This window comes from Periophthalmus magnuspinnatus, chromosome 17 (assembly GCF_009829125.3).
Source record: "Periophthalmus magnuspinnatus isolate fPerMag1 chromosome 17, fPerMag1.2.pri, whole genome shotgun sequence".
Classification (NCBI taxonomy): Eukaryota; Metazoa; Chordata; class Actinopteri; order Gobiiformes; family Gobiidae; genus Periophthalmus; species Periophthalmus magnuspinnatus.
In genome coordinates, this window is record NC_047142.1 from 16,073,193 (window position 1) to 16,097,473 (window position 24,281).

The window sequence follows — 24,281 nt, forward strand, 5'->3', positions numbered from 1 at the left end:
AGATCAGATTGTTTTAAAAGTGCATTTTGTGAAGTTGTTTTTATCCTCTGAACTAGGTTGGTCCTATATAAAACAAAATTGACTAAAGTGAGCTTTTAGCCTTGTTATAATGCTCTTACTTCCTCAAAAACATACCCAGAGTTGTGTTTTGTTTCATTCACACATTTGAGTGATCCTGCATTATTAGGCTGTGTACATCATCAAAGCTCAAAATGCCCTTTCTTTTTACCTTTTGTTCAGTTTGGATTGCCACAGAAAGTCTACAATACAAGAAGTGAAGACGTATGAACGAGGCTAAACAATAGATAGCTTCAAAGTTTGGCAAATCTAGGGTTCGAGTTATTCAAGTGATTCTAGTGAAAGTGTATGGAGTTTAAAAACACAGTGGAGCACTTCCTGTATTACCATTCATTGACATCACAAGGTGGAACAGAGTGTTTTCAGTTTGAGAAAAGAACACAGCCTAAATATGCAGGGTTTGTGTGTTAAACATGTGTGAATATAGCAAAACAAAACTCCAGGCAGGCTTACGACAAGGAAACACTACAACATAACATAGATAAAAAAGTACGTAATATAGGCCCTTTAATGCTTTGCTCATTTGTACCATATAAGCATTTTAAAATATTTAGAGCAAGATTTAAAAATGAGGACTACATTACTTTTGACACATTCCCAAAAGCTATAAAACCACAAGTGTGTATTATTGATTTTTGAACCATAATTCTTCAATGTCCTTAAAGGGACTGTATCTAGCCTGCGCTCTTTCCGGGCACATAGAGTATACGTTTTTTCTCATTTGCTTCAGCAGCAGAGGCACTGATTCATGATTGGCTGCAGGTTCTGGGGTTTAGGTAGTGAGGATTTACATCAAAGAGTCCTTTTAGGTTCAAACCAACTGGATTTCAGCATTGAAACTGACAACTCAAATGAGACATTTGTGAGGTTCATTCTACATTCTGATGGGTCTTGTGAACCAGTTCTACCTGCAGGTATGAATAAAGTTAACTGAACCTTACTTTTGGGACGACAGTAGCTCAGTTGGTAATGTTTGTCGAATGATCTGAATTTTGGAGGTTCGAATGCCACTCTTGACTTAAACATCATTGGTAGTCATATCTACTGACCCTCAGGTTGACGGTGTGATTCCAGCTCCCACAGATGAATGTGTCGTTGTGTCCTTGAGCATGACATGTAACCCACCTGACCCCCAGTGTCTGTGTACACTGGTGTATGAATGTGTGTGAATGGGTTCCCGGATGTAAAGCGGTTTGAATGCCTTGAACCTGGAAAAGCGCCATATAAAAAAGTGACTATTTACCATTTACATGAGCCTGAACCAATACATTACACCCACCTTCACTGTTTCATTGTGTCAGTGTGATTATGGTGGGTGCAGTAACAGCAGGCATAAATTAAGACTTTAATGCAAGAGTCAGATTTTCCTCTTGTTTACATTGCACTTTGCCATGAAATATCTAAAAGATAAATGCACACATGTTGAACCTTTCTACTTTGATTAGACCGAAGATCTCACTGTATTGCAACAAAAATCAGCATTTTAACAATATAAATTTTAGCTGCCCAATCTGTATTAAATAGTATTGGCCTATAGAATGTTGTGATGCTTTCTGAAACGCAACAATAGGGTGTGCCTTGTAAATCTGTGCATTAAACATCTAAGAGCAAAGCGCATTAGCCTCCTCAGCACCAAACACAAATAGCTCGGAGGAAGCCAGTCCGTCAGCGCACATCTGTCAGGAGCCATATTGGATCTACAGCCGCTCTCACTGATATGGAAAAAGTGTTGGCTAACTCGTTTAAGAAAATGTACACAGACCATAAACTGCCACGCAACGGAAATGTTTATTGACGCAGAGTTTGGGAGAGTGGACTTGGAGGAGCTTACAAGACGTGGTCAGCAACAATGCAAAGGAATGGAAAATGCTTCTGTTAAATCATTGTAAGTTACCAACACTGCAAAAAAATGCACTTGGAATTTTGATATTCACTTTAATTTGAGTATTTTGACTATTTAGTTTGCTGCTAGAAAAGTATGTAAATGTAACTACCCACCTCTCTTATTAGACATAGACTATTGGAAAAATAAAAATAATAAAATGTGACAAGTTTAGATGTATTGTAAAGTTAAAATTACTTGGACTTAAAATTTTAATAGCATTTTTATTTAATTTTAATTTGAGTATTTTGTAAGTTCTTCGGTAAAATTACCCACCAGAAAAATTTGATCCCAACCAAAATATTTTCCTCCTCATTTTAAAGGCAATATCTTTTTTTTTCTTATTGTGTGCAATATACAGACATGCTTAATTCAAATAATTGTAACTCATCTACAGACACAAAAATAATTTGCAAATATAACAAACCCATTAACAGATACTTTTTCTTTAAATGAAAATAAAATGTCACAAAACCTGTGAGATATTTAAACAATAAGTAAAAAAACAACTCTAAAAAGTTAGTATATCTAAACTAATTCAAGTCATTTTAACCAATGTGGATATTTTTTGCAGTATCAGAGTACAATATTGAACTTAAATACAAGTTACCTTTTTAACATGTTTGATGGGACAGACATTTTACTGTCTAAAAATTGAATAGTAACTACATTTTCAATATTAACTGTATAGAAGAGAGATTGCCATTATTAACCACTGATCATTTTAATTCCGTCCAAATACATGCATTTACAAGGCTGTATATTGCTGCAGTAACATTTCCGACAGGCTTTGAATCAGCCGTGAATACTGAATAAATTAACTTTGTACAAACGCCTATACACGAATCAACACTTAGATATGTACGCTTTGATTTCTTCTCATATATATATATATAGTTTCTATAGCGATTAAGACTCATTCACAAACAGCAGAATGTACAGCATCACAGTGACAACTGATAGCACAGACACATACAGTTCAGGGATATTATTTTGCATGTGGTTCTATTAGACACTTGCAAATTTTCTACAGAAATGATTAGCAGAAATAGTTTGAGGAACAGTCAGGAGCATTTGCTAAAGCTAAAGATTGTATATTTTATGAAGTTGGTCCGCTGCATTTGACCCATTCTGGTCCAGATATGAGCCTGGATCTTGGTCAAAACATGCACTCTTCAATATGGCCTGGGAATCGAACCCAAGACCTTCTTGTCGTAAACTATTGTTAATGTTAAGAACTTAAAGGTGCACTGTGCTACTTTTCTGGCAGCAATAAACCTATCCATCTTGCCTTTATTCAAGTAGAGACGCTAAAAATGCCTCGTCAGCTTCTTGTCTTCATGGAGATGGATACGTTTGTCATGCCTGTAATGACATACTGTGGAACATTACAAGCAAAGCAATAGCACCTTCAAGCAGGTGATGTACAATTCACCAGAAAAGTTACACTGTGCAACTTTACCTAGACCAACTAACAATAAGTATCTCATAGACCCACTTTTACAAAATACTGGACTACCCCTTATAACTTTCATACATACATATTTGGACATTTTTACCATAAAGAAACTCTTCTTGACATAAAACTAAACTAAAATAAAAAAGGCAAGACTTTATAATAACAATGTTTAATACCCTTAATAATGTGTGAACAAAGGCTTAAATTATAATTAATAATTTGTTTGTTAAGAATGATTCAGGCTTAGTAAATCCTTCATTAATACCATAACCTCTAACTTTAACCCCTTAAACAAGTAGTCACTAAGTCTGATCATTTTTAATAAACATAAACCTCTGTTCATGTTTTATTAAGGCATCTTAAGCTGTAGTGTAGTAATTATAAAGTGTTACCAAAAATGTTAGGATTTCCTTACATCTCCTGACAATATGCTTTTATGAATAAATAAAAAAAAAAAAACAGGCATTGAAGTTGGAAGTTGTTTTGTCACATTGGTTGAACACACAGGGAATAGTGGGGCAGTCACGAGATGGCGTAATCCCTCATTCGTCCAGGCGTGGTTCGATGTAGAGAAGGCTTCAACAGTGGTCATGTCAACACTGTTTTTGCAATCAAGATGTTTCAGTACTGGCTTTAGGCAAAAGATTGTTAAATATAAATCCTAGTGCCTCAAGCCAGTATCATCAAATTGAAAATGGCTTCTGGATGGGAGCCGAAACATCTTGATTGCAAAAACAGTGTCCAGATAACCACAGCTGAAACCTTCTCTACATATTGGGACAGTCCTACAGTTAACACAGTCCTCCCTCATAGTCATCCTCCTCCTCAGCCGGAGCAGGTGCACCACTGGCGCCCCCTTGTGGAGCCGCCGCAGCCTTCTTCTTTTTCCCGCCACCTCCAGGGACACGCAGGGAGATGGCCAGCTTTGCATACTGTGAAGGATGAATCACAAGTTTGTTTTGTTCATTCGTTATTTTATCCAGGGGGTTTTAGATTAACAATTACAAATAGATTAGAACATGGAAATAACTATTTAACTTTTTGGCAAAAAATTGACTAAAATAAAAACTGTTTTTTTGGGTTGTTTTTTTTTTCATTTTGGTTGTTTAAAGACATGTTTTTCACTGGATCACTCTGAGCAGACCTGCATCTCCACAAACCTAACTCTTATTTGGCCTGAAGGAGGGTGTCCTCCAGCTTGTTTCCATGGAAATGGTTCCTTTGGCTATAGAGGTATTATGTGATTATGTCACAGCTGATTTTAAGCTTTGTTAGACAATTACAACCAAGAGACAATTTCAACACCTTTCAACACGTATGCTTAATCACAAATTGTATCAAACATGTAAATAATGTAGTAATAATCTAGCATAACATAGAATTACTATTTACCAGTGTATATCTCACTAACTGCTATAACTGCTAACACTATCTTAGCCTAACCTAGCTGCTTACTTCAACCTCCCTCATATACTTTCTGTCACAGTTAAAACATGGAGAATCAGCATTTCAGTTTTATGCAGATAAACCCTGGAACAATCTTCCTGAAGATATAAGACAGGCCTCTACTTTGACAATGTTTAAATCCAGGCTCAAAATGGTTCTGTTTAGCTGTACATATGACTGAAAGGTTTTATTCTTTACTCTTCTGTTTTAATGTTAATTTTATGATGACTATTTATGATTATTTGTTTTGATTTCTGTGATTTTAATGTCTTTCTTATTCTGTAAAGCACTTTGAATTACTTTGTGGACGAATTGTGCTATACAAATAAAACTTGCACTGCCTATAACCATAGATCCATATGCCAACATTGTTGGCTTTAAACCTGAGATGTGTTTCTGCTAAAAAAGAGTAAACTGCAAACATTGTTTTCAATGAGCTGATGGATCCAGAAGTGCCATCACACTTGACAAGACTATAATCTTCTGCAGCATGGCATAAAACATCTATTTCCATCTATTTAAAGAAGGTTCCGAATTAAGGTTTTAACTTTCTATTTCTGACGTGCCACCTCCAGAAAGTTACATACTGTACCATTAGTAATGAGATATATTTTAAAACTACTACTAAGAAGTACAAAGGGGCGTTACAGACCATTTCTAACCACTAGAATCTTTCTATATGACTTTTTTTTTTTTTTTTTACTTTTTATTTCATATGTTAGTATTGCATATGGCCCATCTCTCTCAGAGTAAACTTGTACACAGTATGTTGTGGTTGTGACTCTGCACTCACATCGTTGTCCATGTACTTGAGCAGGGGGGAGTTACACACACGGTACACCTGGTCCTCGTCCTGCTCGTCAAATCCCTGCAGCAACGTCTCCATGGCAACACAGTCCTCACTCCCACTGTATCCGGGAAGACTGAGGACAATATTGAAATACTAGTAAATAAGTCTGTCCCAGTAACAGAATTCATATTGTATGAAAACAAAATGATTGTACAGTATGTGAGTAGACTTACCTGTAGCTCTCTCTGACACATTTGTCCGCTGCCACATAGTCTCCTCTGTGAAGGTGAATCAGCACCTGAGCTGTGGTTTTCTAAAACAACATTGAGAAGTTACTTAAAAGATAGTAGGCTAAATGAGCAAAGTTTTTTTCTTAATAATAATAATAAGTAAACATGTTCAATTAACTTTCAGTGCTCCTGACTTTGGGTTGACAGATCTTAGGACTAAAAGCAGTTTGTAGCGAACTACTTCAGTTGTGATTTTATTGACATTTTTATACACCAGTAGGAGCACATGTTACCTTTATAATTCATAACTGACTTGCATCAGTCCTAGTGCTGCCCTCTGATGGTCAGTTGTATCATTTTATTGTGTGAAGCTATTACATTTTTCTTCTCAGTAGTGAAGCTCTGATACAGTTATAACAATACTAGAAGTTTGTATCATACAATGCATCTATTATTAACAGACCTTGAAGCACATGGGGAAGTTCTCAATCTCTTTGTACATGTTTTTCTCTTTCTGAACTGCAGCCGCTGCTTCATCCAGTCTGAAAAAAGAGCAAGATAGTGGAAGACAGGGTTTGACAAATGATATAGTAATGATTAATTAAAGTGTGACTAAACCCAAAAGCAGTCAAAAGCCAAGTGTGTGCTGCTACTGTGATTTAACACTGTCACTGCATTTTAAGAGGCCTGTGACATCATGCACCTCTGATGTCATGAGAGACCCACGTGTAGAGCAGGAGAGCAAGTCTAGCTGTCTCTCACTGACCCAAACCCCTCTGCTCTTCACTCTCCTTTAGTCGTCCGAGCACTGCCCATTTTAACAGCTCTATATGGAACATGGTTGTGGGTGGAGTTTATGTGTTTAGTCCCACTTTAACGGTTATCTTTTATTATTTTGAAAATCCTATATTTGCCAAAAACAACGTATTACCATGTTTTATAAGTTTTACTTTCGTCTTTGATGCTCCACTCCTTTTGCTCTCCATGCTAAGCCACCCCCCTATTCGGACCACTATGACATTACAATCAGCGTTTATCCCACTAATAGAACTATTGCACATCGCCTCAGGTTTGGCAAGCTGTGTTCAGTTTTGTATCCAGTTTCTGTATATTTAAATGGAAATGGAAAATTGCCATGTTGGAGATGAGATGAGCATAGGACAGAATCATACTGCTAACTGTAAGCAGGGTTCAAATAAAGCCCATGAGAGATTGCTAGATTACACAAACATGCCTGTATAACATCTAACACCTCTTCAGGGGTGTATTGATGAGGGAACAATCTTATAATATGGTAGAATGCTCCAAAAATTGGATTTTGCATAATACGCCCTCTTTAATACTAAATAACCATAAAAAAACATAATGTCTCATTATGTCTTAATTATTTAGTAAGGACATTTCTCATTGACATTGCAGTTACCTTCTGAGTCGCACTAGCAGTCTGGAGGCCTTCCCGAGCAGCTCCACAGCCTGCCTGAGCCGGTCCTCGTTCTGCAGTGAAAACATGTGTGAGCTTCATTCACAACAGAAGCATCTCCTCTGGTTTTATTTGGAAACTCACCTCAAACACTCCTGCTGCTTTCTGATACAAGTCCACCGCCTTCTCCAGGTTTATGGGCTCTATAAGTCTGGCACAAATATATGCAGCAGTTTAGAAAAGAACCATGCATTGAGGGGCTGTGCAATTAATCACTTTCACAGGTCCACAGCCAATCTTCTGTCTGTAAACACATGTGGCTTAGAGCACTTCAGAGTTCAGACAGGAATTAAAACTCATATATTTCTGTCTAGTGTTGCCTGAAGGTAAGAGAAAGATGCTTGGGTGGTATTTAAACCAGTTACCCTCTGGTTCATAAGCTTAAGTGTATGTTCACACTTGCCCACACACAGTACCATATCAAAACTGCAATTAAACTAGTACTGGATTAAGACTAGAACAGGACCAAACCAGAGTGTTTGTTAAGTGAAGTCTTTTTAAAAATTATTACGATAAATGTGAATCTCAATATGCTGCATTAGATTGTAAAAGTATAATAGTTGTTTAAACATGCAACTTATTCATCATTAATTTAAAGCCCCAGTATGTAACTTTTTCCCAAAAATTTGACTAAAATAAAAGCATGACTGTCAGCTTTGAAGGTAGGGTCAAATTTATATAGATTTACCATTTATCAATTCCAAATGTCCACAGCACACAGAAAGACATGATAATCATGAGAGATACCTCTTTATAAAGAAGAGAGACCTTTAACAGTATTGTGTATTGTGTATAAGTAGTGTCTTACTTCCCAGCCCGATCCAGAGCCATGGCTGCAGTGTCTGGAGTCCCGTTCTCCATGTACATCATACAGGCTTTCTCTATGTACTGAATGGCTTCAGGCATCTTCTTTTGTTCCTGGAGCAGACAATTCAAGCTCGTATTACCTTATGGCCTGGATATGAGCGTGTCAGACACATCTGTATAGTATTTATGTAACCAAACTCACCTTCAACATCATACCTGCCTGCTCGATTGCCCTGAGGAGAAGAAAGAAACAGGTACAACGCCAAACAAGTGAGTTAATTAGCTTACTAGGGACTGCTTACTTAATGTGTTTTATATTTAATTACTTTAGCATCAGTTTAAGCAGGTAGGCAATAAAATATATTGTCAACATATTGGATATCCAAGGTTTCCAACTTTTTTTTTTCTTCTGGCATCTGAGCTATTTTGTGAACAAGTTCACAAGTTCCTCATTTAAAGTTGCACCATGTAACATTTTTGGTGGCGTGTCGGCCACCTGATTGTTTCCATGGAAATGATATTGCTTTGCCTAGAATTTCAACCATATTAAATTTGCCATCATCTTAATGGAGAAAAGCATGTGGCTGAATAAATAAAATGAAGCTATGCTGTGAAACATTCCACAGAAGCAAGCAGGTAACAGACCCCCCACCAGAAAGGTTACATAGTGCACCTTTAAATCTAAAAGAATAGCAAAATGTATCATTATTAAAGGAACTGCATGTAAGATTTTGATTTTAAATTCCATAAACATGACCCATCTGTGTCCCCAGATATGAGGTAAACATGTTCTATTCAAATATAGCTTTTAATGATAACAACTGTAATGTTGATTTATTCTTAGTTACAAAAACATTGGACATTGTGACAATTAGTTCTAAAGATGATAATCCAAGCAGAAAGCAGAATGAGACTCACAAGAGCCTCTCATTTGAGTTGCCAGTTTCAATGCTGAAACCCAGTTGGTTTAAACCTAAAAGCACTCTGTCCAATCTGAATTCTCACTGCCTAAACCTCAGCACCTGCAGCCAATCATTAATCAGTGCCTCTGTTGCTGCAGTATACACTATCCATATATTGAGAATAAGAAACACTTGCATGTGTCCTCTGTCTGCAGGCTAAGATACTGGCAACCCAGGTTCAGCTGTGATTGTAATACCTTTTTGAAAACTGTAAGAGCACAGGCTACATACAGTTCCTTTAAAGATTATCTTGCATCCTTATAATACGCAGTAAAGATACTTGAACTTGGAAGTATTTCAATTCTTTGATTAGGTTTCAAACTATAAAATCCCCTTTCTCTTAGGGGTACCTGTTATCCCCTGGTTCAGAAACACTGCTAAGACAAAACACATGTCTTCAGAGCTCTCATAAATCAATATATTGATAATTTGAGGACCACAATAAACTTCTGTAATTAAATAAGAGGATAATCCATACATCCAAGTAAAACATGAACACTTTCATGTAATCTACAACTGCCTCTTGATTCTCTATTATAGGGCTGTCTCTACATTTTGCTGTACAAATCTAGTGTTTTGTATCATTATTTACCACGGTAAATTAATTTTTTTGGGTAGTGTCCTACAGAGACCATAGTGATGCAAGCAATTATTATTAGAGTTTTTTTTCAGTAAAATGGAAAAACTTGCCTTTAATACATCTTTAAAGCAGTTGGTTTTTTTTACAGTAGTTCCGTTATGGTGTATATAATAAATACAATTTACACATTTATATTCTGTTTCTGGCTGATTCATTCAAGTACTCTGGCTGCACTAGGCAAGGTGGGTGATGTGTCTAGCCTAAAAGCACAACACATCCTGTAGAGCCACTGCCTACCCACTGCACTGTGACAAATGGTTTTCTATTATTGGAAATTTGGACTAGTCATATTATCAGCTGCAATACATAGAAAACACTTACTTGGCTGCATGGAAGAGCCTATGGGAAGAGTCAAGGAAAGTACAATGCCAAAATTGCACACAAAGTCTAATATACAGGTCTAAAATTAAGGATACGTCTTGTTTTCTGTGTGGTACTCTGCTTCCTTCAGGTAAGCATCTTTCGCCTGTTCGTATTGCTTGGCATTTTTGAAGCACACAGCTAAAACACAATAATAACATAAAGTCAAGATTAAAGGCAATAGTTTATATATTAGAAACATTTACAAGCATTTGATTACCTGCTTTGGAGTATTCTGACGCTGCACTGTCAAAATCAGGCTTCCATTTAGTCAGACTGGTTTTTAGGCTGCAAAAATAACAATTCATTGAGAAACGCCTTACGTACGTATATCATCGCTTTGTCACATGATAATAACGCAATCAATTAGCATTTAGCTTTTAGCACGATCATAAAATGTGTAATTACTGCAAAAATAACACTGATCTTATTAAAATGCCACATAACCTCTACTGAAAACGGCCTTAAAGCTAGCTCGCATTGATAGTAAAACAAACTATCGCGCCTTAGATGGAAAATATTGAATATACACACCATTTTTCGGCTTTAGCTATGTGCTCGTGGGCTTCATTAATCTTCTGCGCAGCCATCGCGGCGTGTGGTAAATACGATCAGAGCAGAAGTATCGATAAAAAGGAAAATATTTTATTTAGATTCTGTCGATGTTTGGATTAACACGAGACTCCGCCCATGAACCGAAACGTCACAGCTGTCGCAGACTACGGCAGCCCGCGAGGGGTAGAAAATATGGAAAGCGCTGTATTAAAGAGCAATGCACAAATGTATGGATACTTTAGCAAGCTGCATGCACGCACTGATGATCAATGTGTGGATACTAAAGGGGATAGTGATGTGTAGGAGACATTTTACCTATAATAAATAATTTCACAACATTGTATGCGTTTTATTTATTGTTAACAGTCATTCATGAAGAGAATATATAATCATAACACAATATAGTTAAAAAATAGAGCAAAATGTTGGTGATATTCAACTTAAAAGCAGCCTGAAAGCATGTGTGTGACATAAATGAGCGGAAACGGAAGTATATAATCGACGGTCAGTGACGTCATGGTGTAATGGCTGAACAACAACCTTCTGCGTCTGACAAACTTTACAAACTTCAACAGAAGAACAGAAAAAGTTGATTTTTTTAAACACCCAGGACAATCCTTTTGTGTTTGACTGTACCTTTGTTCCAGATGAACATTTTGTGATGGATCACAGATATGACATAGCGCGGAGGGCCGCCGGGGGTGGCGGAGGCTCGGGGAACTCTTCGCCCGGTTTGGGGGCACAGTCCCGCCGCAGGAAGGTGCCTCCGAGACCCGCTGACTTTAAACTGCAGATTATAATCATCGGCGCCCGTGGAGTGGGTAAAACTAGTCTCATGGAAAGGTTTACGGATGATACTTTCTGTGAAGCCTGCAAGTCGACCGTAGGTAAGATCTTAAAGCGTTATTTTGTTTTGGTAACTTCAGTGACAGCTTGTAGCATGGTCAGGGCTATGTGCTGGAGGAAAAGCGCACCCTCTCCAGCCTCAAGTCTATAAAACACCGTATTGACTGGAGAAGACCATCCATACAGAGTAGGGCTGCAGGGGTTTAGAAAACAAATCCATTTGTAATTTTATTTGGACACGGATTGCAGTTGCTTGAGTTGCTTTGTGTTGAGAGCGCTCATTTCAAACACGTCCAGGCGGTAATTTGAGAAAAGACTGGAATATAAAATGATACCAACCCAGTCCCATTTGAAAAAGTCTATGGAGAAGTCTAAACACTAAAGGGTTAGCAGCTGTTTTATCTTCTTTTAATAAACAACATAATATTGTTTTCAGTGAATATTCTATTACCTAAATAATTGCAGTATTTCTGATTTGTTCCCTCACCCCAACTATTGCGTCTGTTGATTATAATGTTGAAACTTGTCTGGCCATGTAATATTTTATGTACACAACAGCCTGGCACTGTGGTGTTTGTGTGTAAACAGCCCAGAGACCACAGAGTCACTGTGTGCTGTCCCAAAATAGTCTGGCAGCTGCTCAACTGTCATTCCTGTGTCACTACTCTCAGCTCCATCAGAGGTGTATGATATAAGTAGTGTGGTATGGAAATACATATATTTTGTTATTATTATTTTATTTTATTTTATTTTTTGCAATATATATGCATAATAACATTTTTAAGCAGACTAAAGGTCTATATTCTCTTCAGTGTTTTATGATTACCTTTTGATTTGAGTACCACTACAGAATAACAACGTCTAGCCTAGGACTCCTCCAGATCTAAAACAGGGCTGAAACTGAACAAATAATCGACTAAAAGGGGAAAAACTAAAGACTAAACCAGGTCTAAACCAGAATCATAAGGGGTCTGAAACATTACTTGACTTTAACTAATCAATGTTAAAGAAAACAAAATCCAAACCTTGGCTAAGAGTTTGGTCCCTAATCATGGACTTAAGTCTGACCTTTGCCTGGAGTTGACTATAACAGGGTCAAAACAAGTTTACATAAGGACTAAACTGGGCTTAAAACAGGACCAAATCAAGGACAAAATATAACCCAGAACTGCATGTGGTTCTTAGTACCAAGAAGCCAGCATAAACTAAACTGTTACCACATACAGAGGTGGATAGAGTAGCTAAAAGTTGTACTCAAACAAGAGTAACATAGAAGTAGAAGTACAAAGTAGTGGTCCAAGGAAGTAGAAGTAAAAACATATTTGGGAATATTACTACTCAAGTAATACTAAATTAAAGAGTAACTTTAACATCTGATTTATAATTTAAACTTAATGTAAATGGAAGGACAAAATATAAAAAAATGCACAAAATCTGGTTTAAATTTGAAAAAACTAAATCATATCTGAAGAAACACAAATGTTCAAATCATTTCATATTGTTACTTTATCGCTCACAGTGGGAAGAGTAACTCAACATTTTACTCAAGCAAGATTGTTAATTCAAACAAAATATTACTCAAGTAGAAGTAAAAGTGTGGTGTTCAAAATTACTCTAAAAAGTTTTTCTTTTTAAAGTTAAGTAAATGTAACTGTGTTGCCCACCTCCGATCACAAAATAGTTACACTGACCTAATTAAATACCGCATGCCTGTATTCATTCCTTTTTTCTCCACAGGAGTAGACTTCAAAATCAAAACGGTGGAGCTAAGAGGGAAGAAGATCAGGCTACAGATATGGTGAGTCAACAAGTCCTTATGGACCGCACTTCCTCTGTCCCTCACCCAGCCTACAACTGTGGAATTAAAGGCGTGCTAGCTGATTTTTACTGTCTTAAAAACCCGAAAATCAGAACTAGTTCATTTTAAACAGTTTGCAGTGGTCCAAACTTATTCCTCACTTAACTTATGCATTATGAGCATCCTAATTGTTCACTGCAATGGGTTTATAAGCACTTTTCACAACTTTTAGAGACCAGAGTGGAGTTTTACCATCTGTAATGCTAACAACAATTACCATGCTAACCACACATTTCCTAATTATTAGACATTTTAACAGCTGACTTGGCAGGCTTATATAATATGTAATGGGGCAAGATAAAGTTTGCTCAAATATATGGAAAAAAATATGAGAAAGATTAACAGTTAATTTTTTTGTCAATATGTCTGATCACTAACTAAGAATTTGTTAAAGCTGCACTATGTAACTTTTCTGCTAGACAGTCCACCACCTCTATGTCTCCATAGAGGTGTTATTGCATTGCCTGTAATGTTCCAAAGTATGGCATTCAACGTATTATATTACCTTTAATTCATTATAGGCATTTTTATTGCTAAAAAAATCTACAAAACATGCATTCTTACTGTGAGCTTACTGTGTTACTTGCTTGTATCCACGTAATGTATGTTTTTTAATGCTGTACTGTGGCAAATTCTTGGCAAAGCACGAACATCTCCATGGAGACAAGCAGTTAGAGGTAACTTCTGTATTAACTAAATAGGGAAGTTTTATTTTCAAACCCGTGAGGCACAAAGGTTAACTTTGTGTTGTAGAAACACCAAAACTGCTGTTCACATTTTATACTGTAATATGATTAGAGACGTCATCCTGTCTTGTGACTCAAATAAGCATCTAATTAAATTACAAAAACATCTAGACATGTACTTTTACATAGACTGTAAAAAACGGATAACTAGAATAATCAGATACTCAGATAATGGATCTTGCATTGTATTAAAGGTCCACTATGTAACTTTTCTGGTGGCAGGTACATCACCTGGGAGTAAGGTTAAAGAGGGGGTATTATGCAAAATCAACCATGTTATAACTTTATTCCCCCATCAAAAACATGCTTGAAGAGGTTGTAGATCCATGCATGTTTGAGTAATCTTGTGATCTTTCCTAGGCCCTTTTCAAACCCTCCTTATGGTTAGCTGTATGATCCTGTCCAATGCTCAGGCCACAAGCCTACATCACCCAAGCTCCCACACAACCATTTTCCATAAATATACAAATGCATGATACAAAACAATACACTACAACTTCACAAACCTAATGTGATGTGCAGTAGTTTCATTAGCGAAATATACACAGATTATGTTGTGATAGTGCTCTGAAGGGGGAGTGACATAAGAGCAAAGGGAGGGGGAGTCAGTTAAAAAGCAAAACAGAAACTTATTAAACATATTAATATGCTGTTAAGCCATATAGTGATCTAAATATTTTATGTGGTAGCAATTAATACATCTTAGTGTAACACCCCCTCTTTAATGCCCTGCTGTGGGTAATTCCAGGTAAAGTTTGTGGCATTTTGATGTGTAGGATATTGTCCTGTCCTTACTTTTCTAATATCATTCTTTCATCTCCATTTATCCACCCAACTCAACAGTCCTGCCCACTTTTAAGCCCACTGAGTTTCAGAAGAAAAATTTCCCTTTCAGTTTTCCTATAAGATTTAAATTGCCTCTACTTGAATAACCTACTAACTTAATAGCGCTGTTGCTTTTGGTCCAAAAAGCACATTTAAAATGTGACCTTTTCATTTAAAATCTGTTTCTGGTTAATTTACACATTTACCCAAATTTTACAAGTCACCACATCGCTGATTGACCCCAAGTAAGTTTCGAAACGTTTAATATTATTTGTTATGTAATTTTTTATGGGAAAAAAATGAATGGAAAATTTGGAACCTAATGGGCAGTCACTGTTGAACTCCATATTGCTTCTGCTACTGGTACTACTTTGGCTATCATTACTACCACTAGTAATACTATTTGTACTACTACTACTACATGTTTCCATGTTTCATCACATGCATCTTTACCTCACTGTTGTGTCTGTCTGCTGCTTCTCATAAGCCATAAGACTCTGATTCACTGGGAAAGGACTAAACTAACTGAAGGTACAGTAACCTAACCGCCTAATCACTAACAATTTCTACTATTATAGTTTATTTGTCTTAATATAGCGATTTATTGTCTGCCTTCATGTTGCCTGCTTTTACTGTTTGTTATAATATTTGTTATTATAATGGCTCTCTATGTACAAATTATTTGGGGGATTTTTTTTTTTGATTGTCTGCATTGATTTTGTCACTTTTGTGTAGTAGTTGTAGCAGATTTACCCAGAATGGAAACATCTAATTTGTGGATTTAGATCCTCCATCAACATAATACTCCCTTGTCTCGCAGCATTCTTGTTGAAATTGCTTTACCAAATCCCTCCCAATGCATCATGTGTTAGATGTAGTTTGTATACAAAATTTCTTACAAAATCTAGTTTTATTAAAGGTACACTCTGTCTGCCACCACTGCCATAGAGATGTTTTTTCTTTTGCTTTGCCTGGATTGTTCCACTGATTGGCATAACAAATACTTATCTCCATGGAGACGTCATCAGGCCAAGATTAGTTAGATCTGTGTGTTTTAGCTATTAAAACACCTGTAATTGAAAAGAGATAGCTATATCTAATGCCATAATGTGGAACATTCCAGACAAAGCAATAACCTCTCCAAACAAACTGATTATGATTGCTTACCATCAAAACTTCACATGCATTTGTTTCCTTTCTTCCAGGGACACGGCTGGACAGGAGCGTTTCAACTCCATCACGTCGGCGTATTACAGAGGAGCAAAGGGAATTGTCATTGTGTATGACATCACCAAACAAGAGACGTTTGACGACCTCGCCAAGTGGATGAAGATGATCGACAAGGTACACAGCATGAGCTACACAAGCCTCTTTACAGAAAAGTGTAGTTTGTAATTTAAGGTTAAAGAGGGGGTATCATGCAAAATCAATGTTTTTGAGCTTTCTACCATATTACAACGTTGGTCCATTATCAAAACTGCCTGAACGTGTGAATAATTTAGGGATCTCTCCCAGGCCCTACTCAAACCTTCTTTATGGTTAGTAGTACAATCCTGCCACAGAACAGTTCTCCATAGATATACAAAAGCATGATGCAAAACCAAATCAAAAACAAACATTGAACTTATTAAACATGTTAATAGGTTGTTTTCAGTGAATATAGCATTTTCAAAACAATAAAACATAACATGTTGATCTAAACATGTTCTGTGTTAGTGGTTAATACAGCATAGAAGTGTAATACCTCCTCTTTAAGGTACCATTTATTGTGCCTGTAGGGAAAGTTTTCCTCTGCATTTCTATTTCTTCTTGTGACTAATGAGGAGGTGTAGGTTCAGTCCCTCTCTGGCTTGTACATACTGTTGTACATACAGTTTTTTGGTGGTGGCTGGGTAGGATGTTGGTGAAGATTGTGAATAGACTCTAACCATTTACTGGGGCAATAAACACTGTTGGTTGAGCAATTAGATCCATTGACCCACGGGCTGGTGGTGTGATTCCAGCTCCCACAGAAGAATGCTCCTGTTATATCCTTGGGCAAGACACTTGGAGGATGAGTGGGGGTGTGTGTGTGTGTGTGTGTGTGTGTGTGTGTGAGTGTGTGTGTGAATGGGTTAGTGGTTCTTGATGTTAAGTGTTTTGAGTGCTTTGAAGGTGGGAGTGAGCTATAAAAATGTAACTATTTACCATTTATTTATCATATTAATTATGAAATGGGAGACGAGAGCATTCATTGTTTGTCTTTTGGTTGAATCTGTCTGTGTTCTAAAGTAGGCCATGTTTTTATAGAGAAACTAGGTAAGATTTGTAGTGAAATCTTAATAACTATGTAAACTACATCTGCGTGTCCCATCTATTGGATGGGACACGCAGATGGAAATCAGGACAGTTGTTCATCATATGACTTAACCTGTGTTTAATGACTCCCCTCCTTTTCGTCTCAGTACGCTTCAGAGGACGCAGAGCTACTGTTGGTCGGGAACAAACTGGACTGTGAATCGGACCGGGTCATCTCCAAACAGCAGGGAGAGAGGGTAACACATGCATGTTTCTCTAATAATCAGGTTTATTCTAATACAAGCATTCAAGATAAGTGTAAAGCACACTTTGGTCTTGTCCGTTCCAGTTTGCATCGAGAATAAGTGGGATGCGTTTTTGTGAATCCAGTGCCAAGGACAACTTTAATGTAGATGAGATCTTCCTAAAGCTCGTGGATGACATTATTAGCAAAGTGAGTGTTTCATTATTGAACTTGACTTAAAAATTGGAATTTAAAGAACAGTTTTGCTTCTTAATCTATTTTCTCTTCTTATTTTTACATGCTTTCCTAAGGCTTTTGTTGATGTAAGAATTATATAATGGGTCCAATCTTAGAAAGCATATCTACAGAAATAAATGTGCTAAATGAGGGTTTGAACAGGGTCTAGGAATGCTTTTATGTACTAGAAATGTACCTTTCATAGTGAAGGATATGATTATATTTGTGATGGCGGTGAGGAATGGCTGAGAATCGTATAGTGTGGGGTAAAAATTATTATGATAAAGTTATTATCCCATTAAAGGGTCTATGACAGGTTAGACTACTAATTTTACTAAAACACAATTGAGATCATTATATCTTCTTTTGATTTTACGAAAAGTTTTACCATTTTTGTTCCAATTTGGTTAAAATGGTAAAATGTTTCTTCCTGGTTGGAAATCACGACATCACACTTGGGAATTGAGTTTCCTAGCAACCATGTTGTACACTGGGCCAAAACAGAAATTATTATTTGACTAAAAAATGATAAGAAAAGACCTTTATTTCGTCCTCAGCATGATGTCATCTATATGAAAGTCTCTAAAATAGAACTCTGTAACTGTAACCATATTTCACAGTTTAAATGGTCAAACTAGGGCTTTGAAAGCAGAGGATTTGATTAATTACCACCTTTTTCTTAATTATTTCTCTGTAAATTGACAGATGCCTTTGGAGATGACGAATAAGGAGCTCTCCAACAGCGTCCTATCCCTGCAGCCGGAGCCCGATGTGCCCCCAGAGTTGTCCCCTCCGCGGATGCGCTGCTGCTGAGTCCCCCCCTCCCCTGTGTCTCTCTCGTCTTACCCCCTCCTCCCTGTCCCCCCTCTGGACCCTTTCTGTCTTTTCCCATAAAATTCCACATCCACTACACAGTTTGTCCTGCAGAGGGCGACACACTGCAACATATCAACTCACATAACAGGCAGTATTATATATATATATATGACCTAGCATAACTACAGGGCTCTTCCTTAATATTGGCACCCCTTCAGCAAATATGAGCAAAAGAAGGTTGTAAAATAATTATCCGTTGTGAAAAAAAATCTGCACATCCTGCTCAAAGTATAGTTTATTTTTATTTTTATTTAACTTTGGTGCAAAGGTGTAGACATTATTTTAATTGGAACTTTCAGCACATTTTCAAGAGGATTGCTCTAGTGATCTCAAAATGTCCAAGAATCACTGACGAGCTTTGATTTCAGAGACAGCAGATGGCTTTAGTTAACTCTTAAAGACTGTATACTGTAAGAAAACATTAATTGTGATTAAATTGAAATTTTGTTATTTTGTGTGGCATATTGCCCATCCCTGGTCTAGCCCTACTTTAGTCCTAGTTAGTGTTGTCACAATACTGAAATTTCAAAATCCATTTCAAACTAAGGAATGCCATAAATTTCGGACTATTGAGCGCACCTGAATATAGGCCGCAGCCACATATAAGCTGCATGTTACAAATATGTTGTAACATGAGACACACTTTTTTCAAACTATGCATGAAAATTGGCAGTACAGCACCAACACACCATCAACACGGGATGAACATATCTGCAGGTTTAGAAAATAAAACCGCACCAACACGGGCCATCTGCTTTTATTTCCTCTTAAAGGTTTTGTTGTCTTTTTACATTGAGTAAGTTCTTCCCGCTGCCGACTCCAACAATGCACTATTGGTTCATTAATGCCAAGCTTACGTGCAGTAGCTCTATTTACCCCTTTGATGACCAGATCCATTGCCTTTAACTTAAAAGCCACATCATTGGCATTTCTCCATGTGTTTTCCATAATGGAGGTGTGTGCATGATGCGCAAAATGACAGTTCAAAATCAAAACTAGTGTATTCTTCAGCGCATAATCTTTCCCCACGTTTGTCTCACGTTTGTATTTAGGAAAGGTTCATTTCTGTCCTGTGAATGTGATTTATTTTTTTTTTTATATCAATACTACAAATACTACTGATGATACAAATGTGTATGTAGTTTCGATACTAGTTTTAGTATCAGTTAGTATTTGATTAGTATCAATTACTATCTTATTTTTGATTCTTCACAGCACTAGTCCTAGTTTAGTCCTGCTTTAGTCCTGGTCTAGTCCATGAATCATAGCTGAATAACTGCACAGGTTGGAAATCTCCAAACCACAACCCCAAATGATCAGAATCACTTTAAGTTGTATCACTGTGCCAATATTAACGCAGAACTCTGTACTCTCATGTAGATGTTACACTAACATTAGTTGAACAATGTCTCCCCATCCTACCTCAGTCCATACAGGTGCCTTTGAGGTAGACTGCCCTCTGCTGGGTGTTGCACATTTTAATGAGAAGATATTTTTGACGGAAAATATAATGGTTCTCTGTCTATATTACTATTAGTATTTGTCTCCCTGTCAGTTCTTGGTCACACTAAAAAGGCTGTCTAAAGCTTTGGTAATAGTCAGTTATTCTCAAACTGTGCTGGTGAAATAGACTTAAGTTTAGCAGTGGTTAAATATTGGCTTATTCTTATGTTGCATTTGTTAGTTGGGTTGCTACTATGAGGAATTACATTTAAAGGGCCCATATATTACACTGTTTTCTGATCTATGTTATGTAATTTCCTCATCAAAAACATTCTTCGATTTGTGTTTTATTTCATTAACACATTTAACAAACAAACCCTGCATATTTAGGCTGAGCTTGTTTAAACGGAAAACACTCTGTTTCACCTTGTGATGTCATGTTGTAAAACAAGAAGTGCTCCACTATGTTTTTAAACTCCACACACCTTCACTAGAATAATTTGGATAATTTCAGCCCTGGAATTGCCAATCTCGACTGAACAAAAGGTAAAACTACTGCTTCATGTCATCACAAGGTGGAACAGAGCATTTTGAGCTTTGGAGATGTAGACGGACTAATAATAAAGGGTTACTCAAATGTGTGAATGAAACAAAACACAACTCCAGGTCTGTTTTCGATGAGGAAGTAACATTATAACATGGTTTAAAGCTCACAAGAGTCAATTTTGCGTAATAGATATTAACTGTGTTGTTTCTATCTCTTGTCCCTATGGAAAATGTATTTATCAATTAATATTAAAATATTATAAAGTTCTCAAAAGGCTTTCAAAACAAAACAAAAATATATATATATATAAATGTTAAGTTGCTGATACCCATGAATAGGGAATAAATGAACTACAGAATTAGGAACCACTACCACAGTTTGAGAAACACTGATTAAACATATTTTTACTGACAAGAGAAGGGTCGGCAAGGGCTGACAAACAAAAGCACATATTGTTTTATTAAAAAGATGTAAATATGAGTCTATAGACCCCATTGTTGTGATGACTGACAACTTGAGACAACTTATTTTATCATTGCCGTTCAGTATTAAACATATGGAGAAACTCATTCATTTAAAGGGCCTATATTGCACTATGTCTGATCTATGTTATAATGTTGCTTCCTCATCACAATCATACCCGGAGATGCGTTTTGTTTAATTCGCACATGTTGAACACTCAAATTTTACATATTTAGCCTGAGTTCTTCTCTCAAACAGAAAGTACTCTTCCATTTTGATGTCATGTGATAATACAGTAGATGCTCCACTGTGTTTTTAATCTCCATACACCTTCACTAGTATCATTTGGATCATTTCAACACTAGAATTTCCAAACTGGACTGAACAAAAGGTAAAAGTTAATTTGAAAACTACTGCTTCATAACATCACAAGGTGAAACAGAGCATTTTGAGTTTTGGAGATGTTGACAGACTAATAATAAAGAGTTACTCAAACATGTGTGAAACAAAACACAACTCTGGGTGTGTTTTTAACATTCTAACATGGCTCAAATGTCATTATAGTCTTTTGCTCAATGTAGGACCTTTAACATTTGTACAAACAATTTTTTGCACTTTTATGTTAAGTGACAAACATCCCAAACTTCACTGGGATACAACTAAATATGGACAGAAATTTTAGTTTAGGTTTGATCAGTGTTGCCTTGTTTGAGAAAGAATTTGCAAAGGGTTATGGGTAATGTAGTCTTTCAAAGGGTTGTGCAGTATTCCTTGTATGTGATATTAGCATTCGGAGAAGCTAGTAAACACACAATGCTAGCTAACAGCACATTTTAGAATATAGTAGGGTTGTATAGAAATCAATGGCTTTGGAATGTTTGAAAAGTGCCATATATATTAGCTAATATAGTAATTATTTTAGTTTATGTTGAGAAATCTCCAGGAAAACTGACCTTTTTGTTATAGCTGGACAATTAACTGCACAAATTTAGCAATACTCAGCTATGCATGTTACCATTAGCTTCCTGGTTCGATTTTCTGTATGCAATTTAACCTACTGTTTTGTACTATATGTAGCAGTGTGGCTATAGTGGTTGGAAGTGGCAAGGAATTGAAACGGTTGTGGACTAAGACTGGCTTCCAAGGACTTTTGATGTGTTGTGCCTTATGGAAAACTGTGGTTTAAAAATTGGTCATTGCTAAGTTAAAGGTGCACTAAGTAACTTTCCTGGCAGGTGGTCAGCTACCTGCTTGTCTCCATGGAGATGTTATTGGATTGTTACTGTGAGCTGGGTCGCCTCTCCTCAGAGCTGACCTGTAACCAGAGGTAGGTTGTACGCAGTTACTTTAACTCAGCTACAGTTGCTTGCATAACTGTAACGGAAAGAGTACTTTTCCAGCAGTATACTTTTACTCCTACTTGAGTAATATTTTTACTGAAATAACAGTAGTCTTACTTGAGTAATAGTTTTGGTTACTCTTCCCACTGTGAGTCTACAAGTAACAAGATTTATTTTGACAATATGACGTGATTTGAACATTTGTGTTTCTTCCACCGCTCCTTCAAATATGTTTCATTTTTGTGTCTATCTTTTGAAAATATGAGATTTTATGGATTCTTTAATGTTTTGACCTTACATTCATGTCAAATCATACATCAGATGTTATGTCCCGATAGTTACTCTTGAGCAGCACTTTTCTCAAATACTTTTTTACTATTACCTGAGTAAAAAACAATAGTTTGTACTTCTACTTGAGTAATATTATTTTGAAATAGCGTTACTCTTACTTAAGTACAATTTCTGGCTACTCTTTTGCCTGTAACCTGGTCGGTGGCATAACTTGCTGGTCTCCATCAATGGATACATTTAATGCCATACTTTGGGACATTTCAGGCAAAGCATCTCCATACAGACAAGCACGTGCCGTACCATTCACTAGAAAAGTTTCATAGTGCATCTTTAAAACCACATTTGGTAGGATTAAAAAATGCATTTGGCCCATCCTTTAAATGTGGTTAAAGTTGTCAATCATTTGAGGAAAATGGAAGAACTGTTGAAGTAGTTTAGCCAATACACATCTGTTATGGCACTTCCACGCAATGCAATAATATCTCCATGGAGACAACTTGGCATATCCCCCATCGGAAAAGTTACCTAGTCAACTCAAACTCTTAACAATCGCTACAATGTAACATATAAACTGTTATTGTTCAACTGTGTCTTGTTTTTAGATTTCAATTACAATATATACTCTTACTTCTCCTAACCCTGTGGCCTATAACCAAGCCTCGCTCTCTGTTTTAAATCGACTTTTAAATGCTTTTATTTTGAAATGATGATAAACCGTTACTTGTATTAGGCCTGTTACATTGGTTTGGCTTGTGGAAAAAGAAGAAACTTGTGGTATTTATAACTTTGTGGCATTCTTTGACTAATGAGATGCTATTAAAAAGACATTTATATTTATTACCACTGTGTGCATTTTTCTTAATCTATTTCCATTATGAAACATCACAACGATGGTTAATATTGTTATATACCGGCTCTATGCAATTTTAGCTCATTAAATGTTTGTGTAGTTTATCAGTGATTACTAAATTTGACATAAAATTCAATCCATGTTTTGTATTAAAATTACGCTATTTTCTGATCTATGTTATAATGTTGTTTTCTCATCAAAAACATACTCAGACTTGGACCTATCAACTTGTTCAAAAATGGATTCACTAGGGTTATCCTGCTTTGTGTCAGTGGCATAAAGTAGTTTCAGTATTATCATTTATCGCAGTACATCTCTGTAGCGACAGATCGTGCTTCAAACATTTTTATCGTGAAAGGCCGACCTGGAGTTGTGTTTTGCTTGACTAACACTTTGCATCTTTAACACACAAATCCTGCATGTTTAGGATGTGTTCTTCTCTCAAACGAAAAAGCTCCACCTTAACTAGATTCATTTGGGTGATTTCAGCTCTGGAACTGCCAATCTCTACTGAACTAAAGGTAAAAGGCAGCTGGGAACTTGAAAACTACCACTACATGACATCACAAGGTGGAACTGACCATTTTGAGCTCACAAGAATCGATTTTGTGTAACATAAGACCTTTAATGGCCTTTCCCCCCCCCCATTTTCTAAACTTTATCAGTGTAGTTCAGTGTATATTTGGTAATGTAGACTCACAAATGTGGCATCTGTGTAATGTTTTGTCTTTGAATTTATTTGTGTACGTT

The 24,281-nt window shown here is 36.6% G+C and overlaps 2 protein-coding genes across 2 annotated transcripts; one reads left to right on the top strand and one right to left on the bottom strand.

Moving 5' to 3' along the window:
* Positions 1-1,843: 1,843 nt before the first annotated feature.
* Positions 1,844-10,854, bottom strand: napgb (N-ethylmaleimide-sensitive factor attachment protein, gamma b). The gene is made up of 12 exons (XM_033982376.2): positions 10,669-10,854; positions 10,355-10,422; positions 10,191-10,275; positions 10,096-10,113; positions 8,375-8,405; positions 8,174-8,283; positions 7,450-7,516; positions 7,309-7,379; positions 6,349-6,427; positions 5,889-5,968; positions 5,659-5,788; positions 1,844-4,351 (listed from the first exon to the last, which is right to left on the bottom strand). Exons 1-12 carry the CDS (start codon positions 10,722-10,724, stop codon positions 4,211-4,213), a joined length of 936 nt encoding a protein of 311 aa, XP_033838267.1. The 5' UTR covers positions 10,725-10,854; the 3' UTR covers positions 1,844-4,210.
* A 335-nt stretch (positions 10,855-11,189) lies between these two features.
* On the top strand, positions 11,190-23,521 carry rab12 (RAB12, member RAS oncogene family). The gene is made up of 6 exons (XM_033982549.2): positions 11,190-11,576; positions 13,273-13,333; positions 16,170-16,308; positions 17,409-17,498; positions 17,591-17,695; positions 18,428-23,521. Exons 1-6 carry the CDS (start codon positions 11,351-11,353, stop codon positions 18,533-18,535), a joined length of 729 nt encoding a protein of 242 aa, XP_033838440.1. The 5' UTR covers positions 11,190-11,350; the 3' UTR covers positions 18,536-23,521.
* The last annotated feature ends 760 nt before the right edge of the window (positions 23,522-24,281 follow it).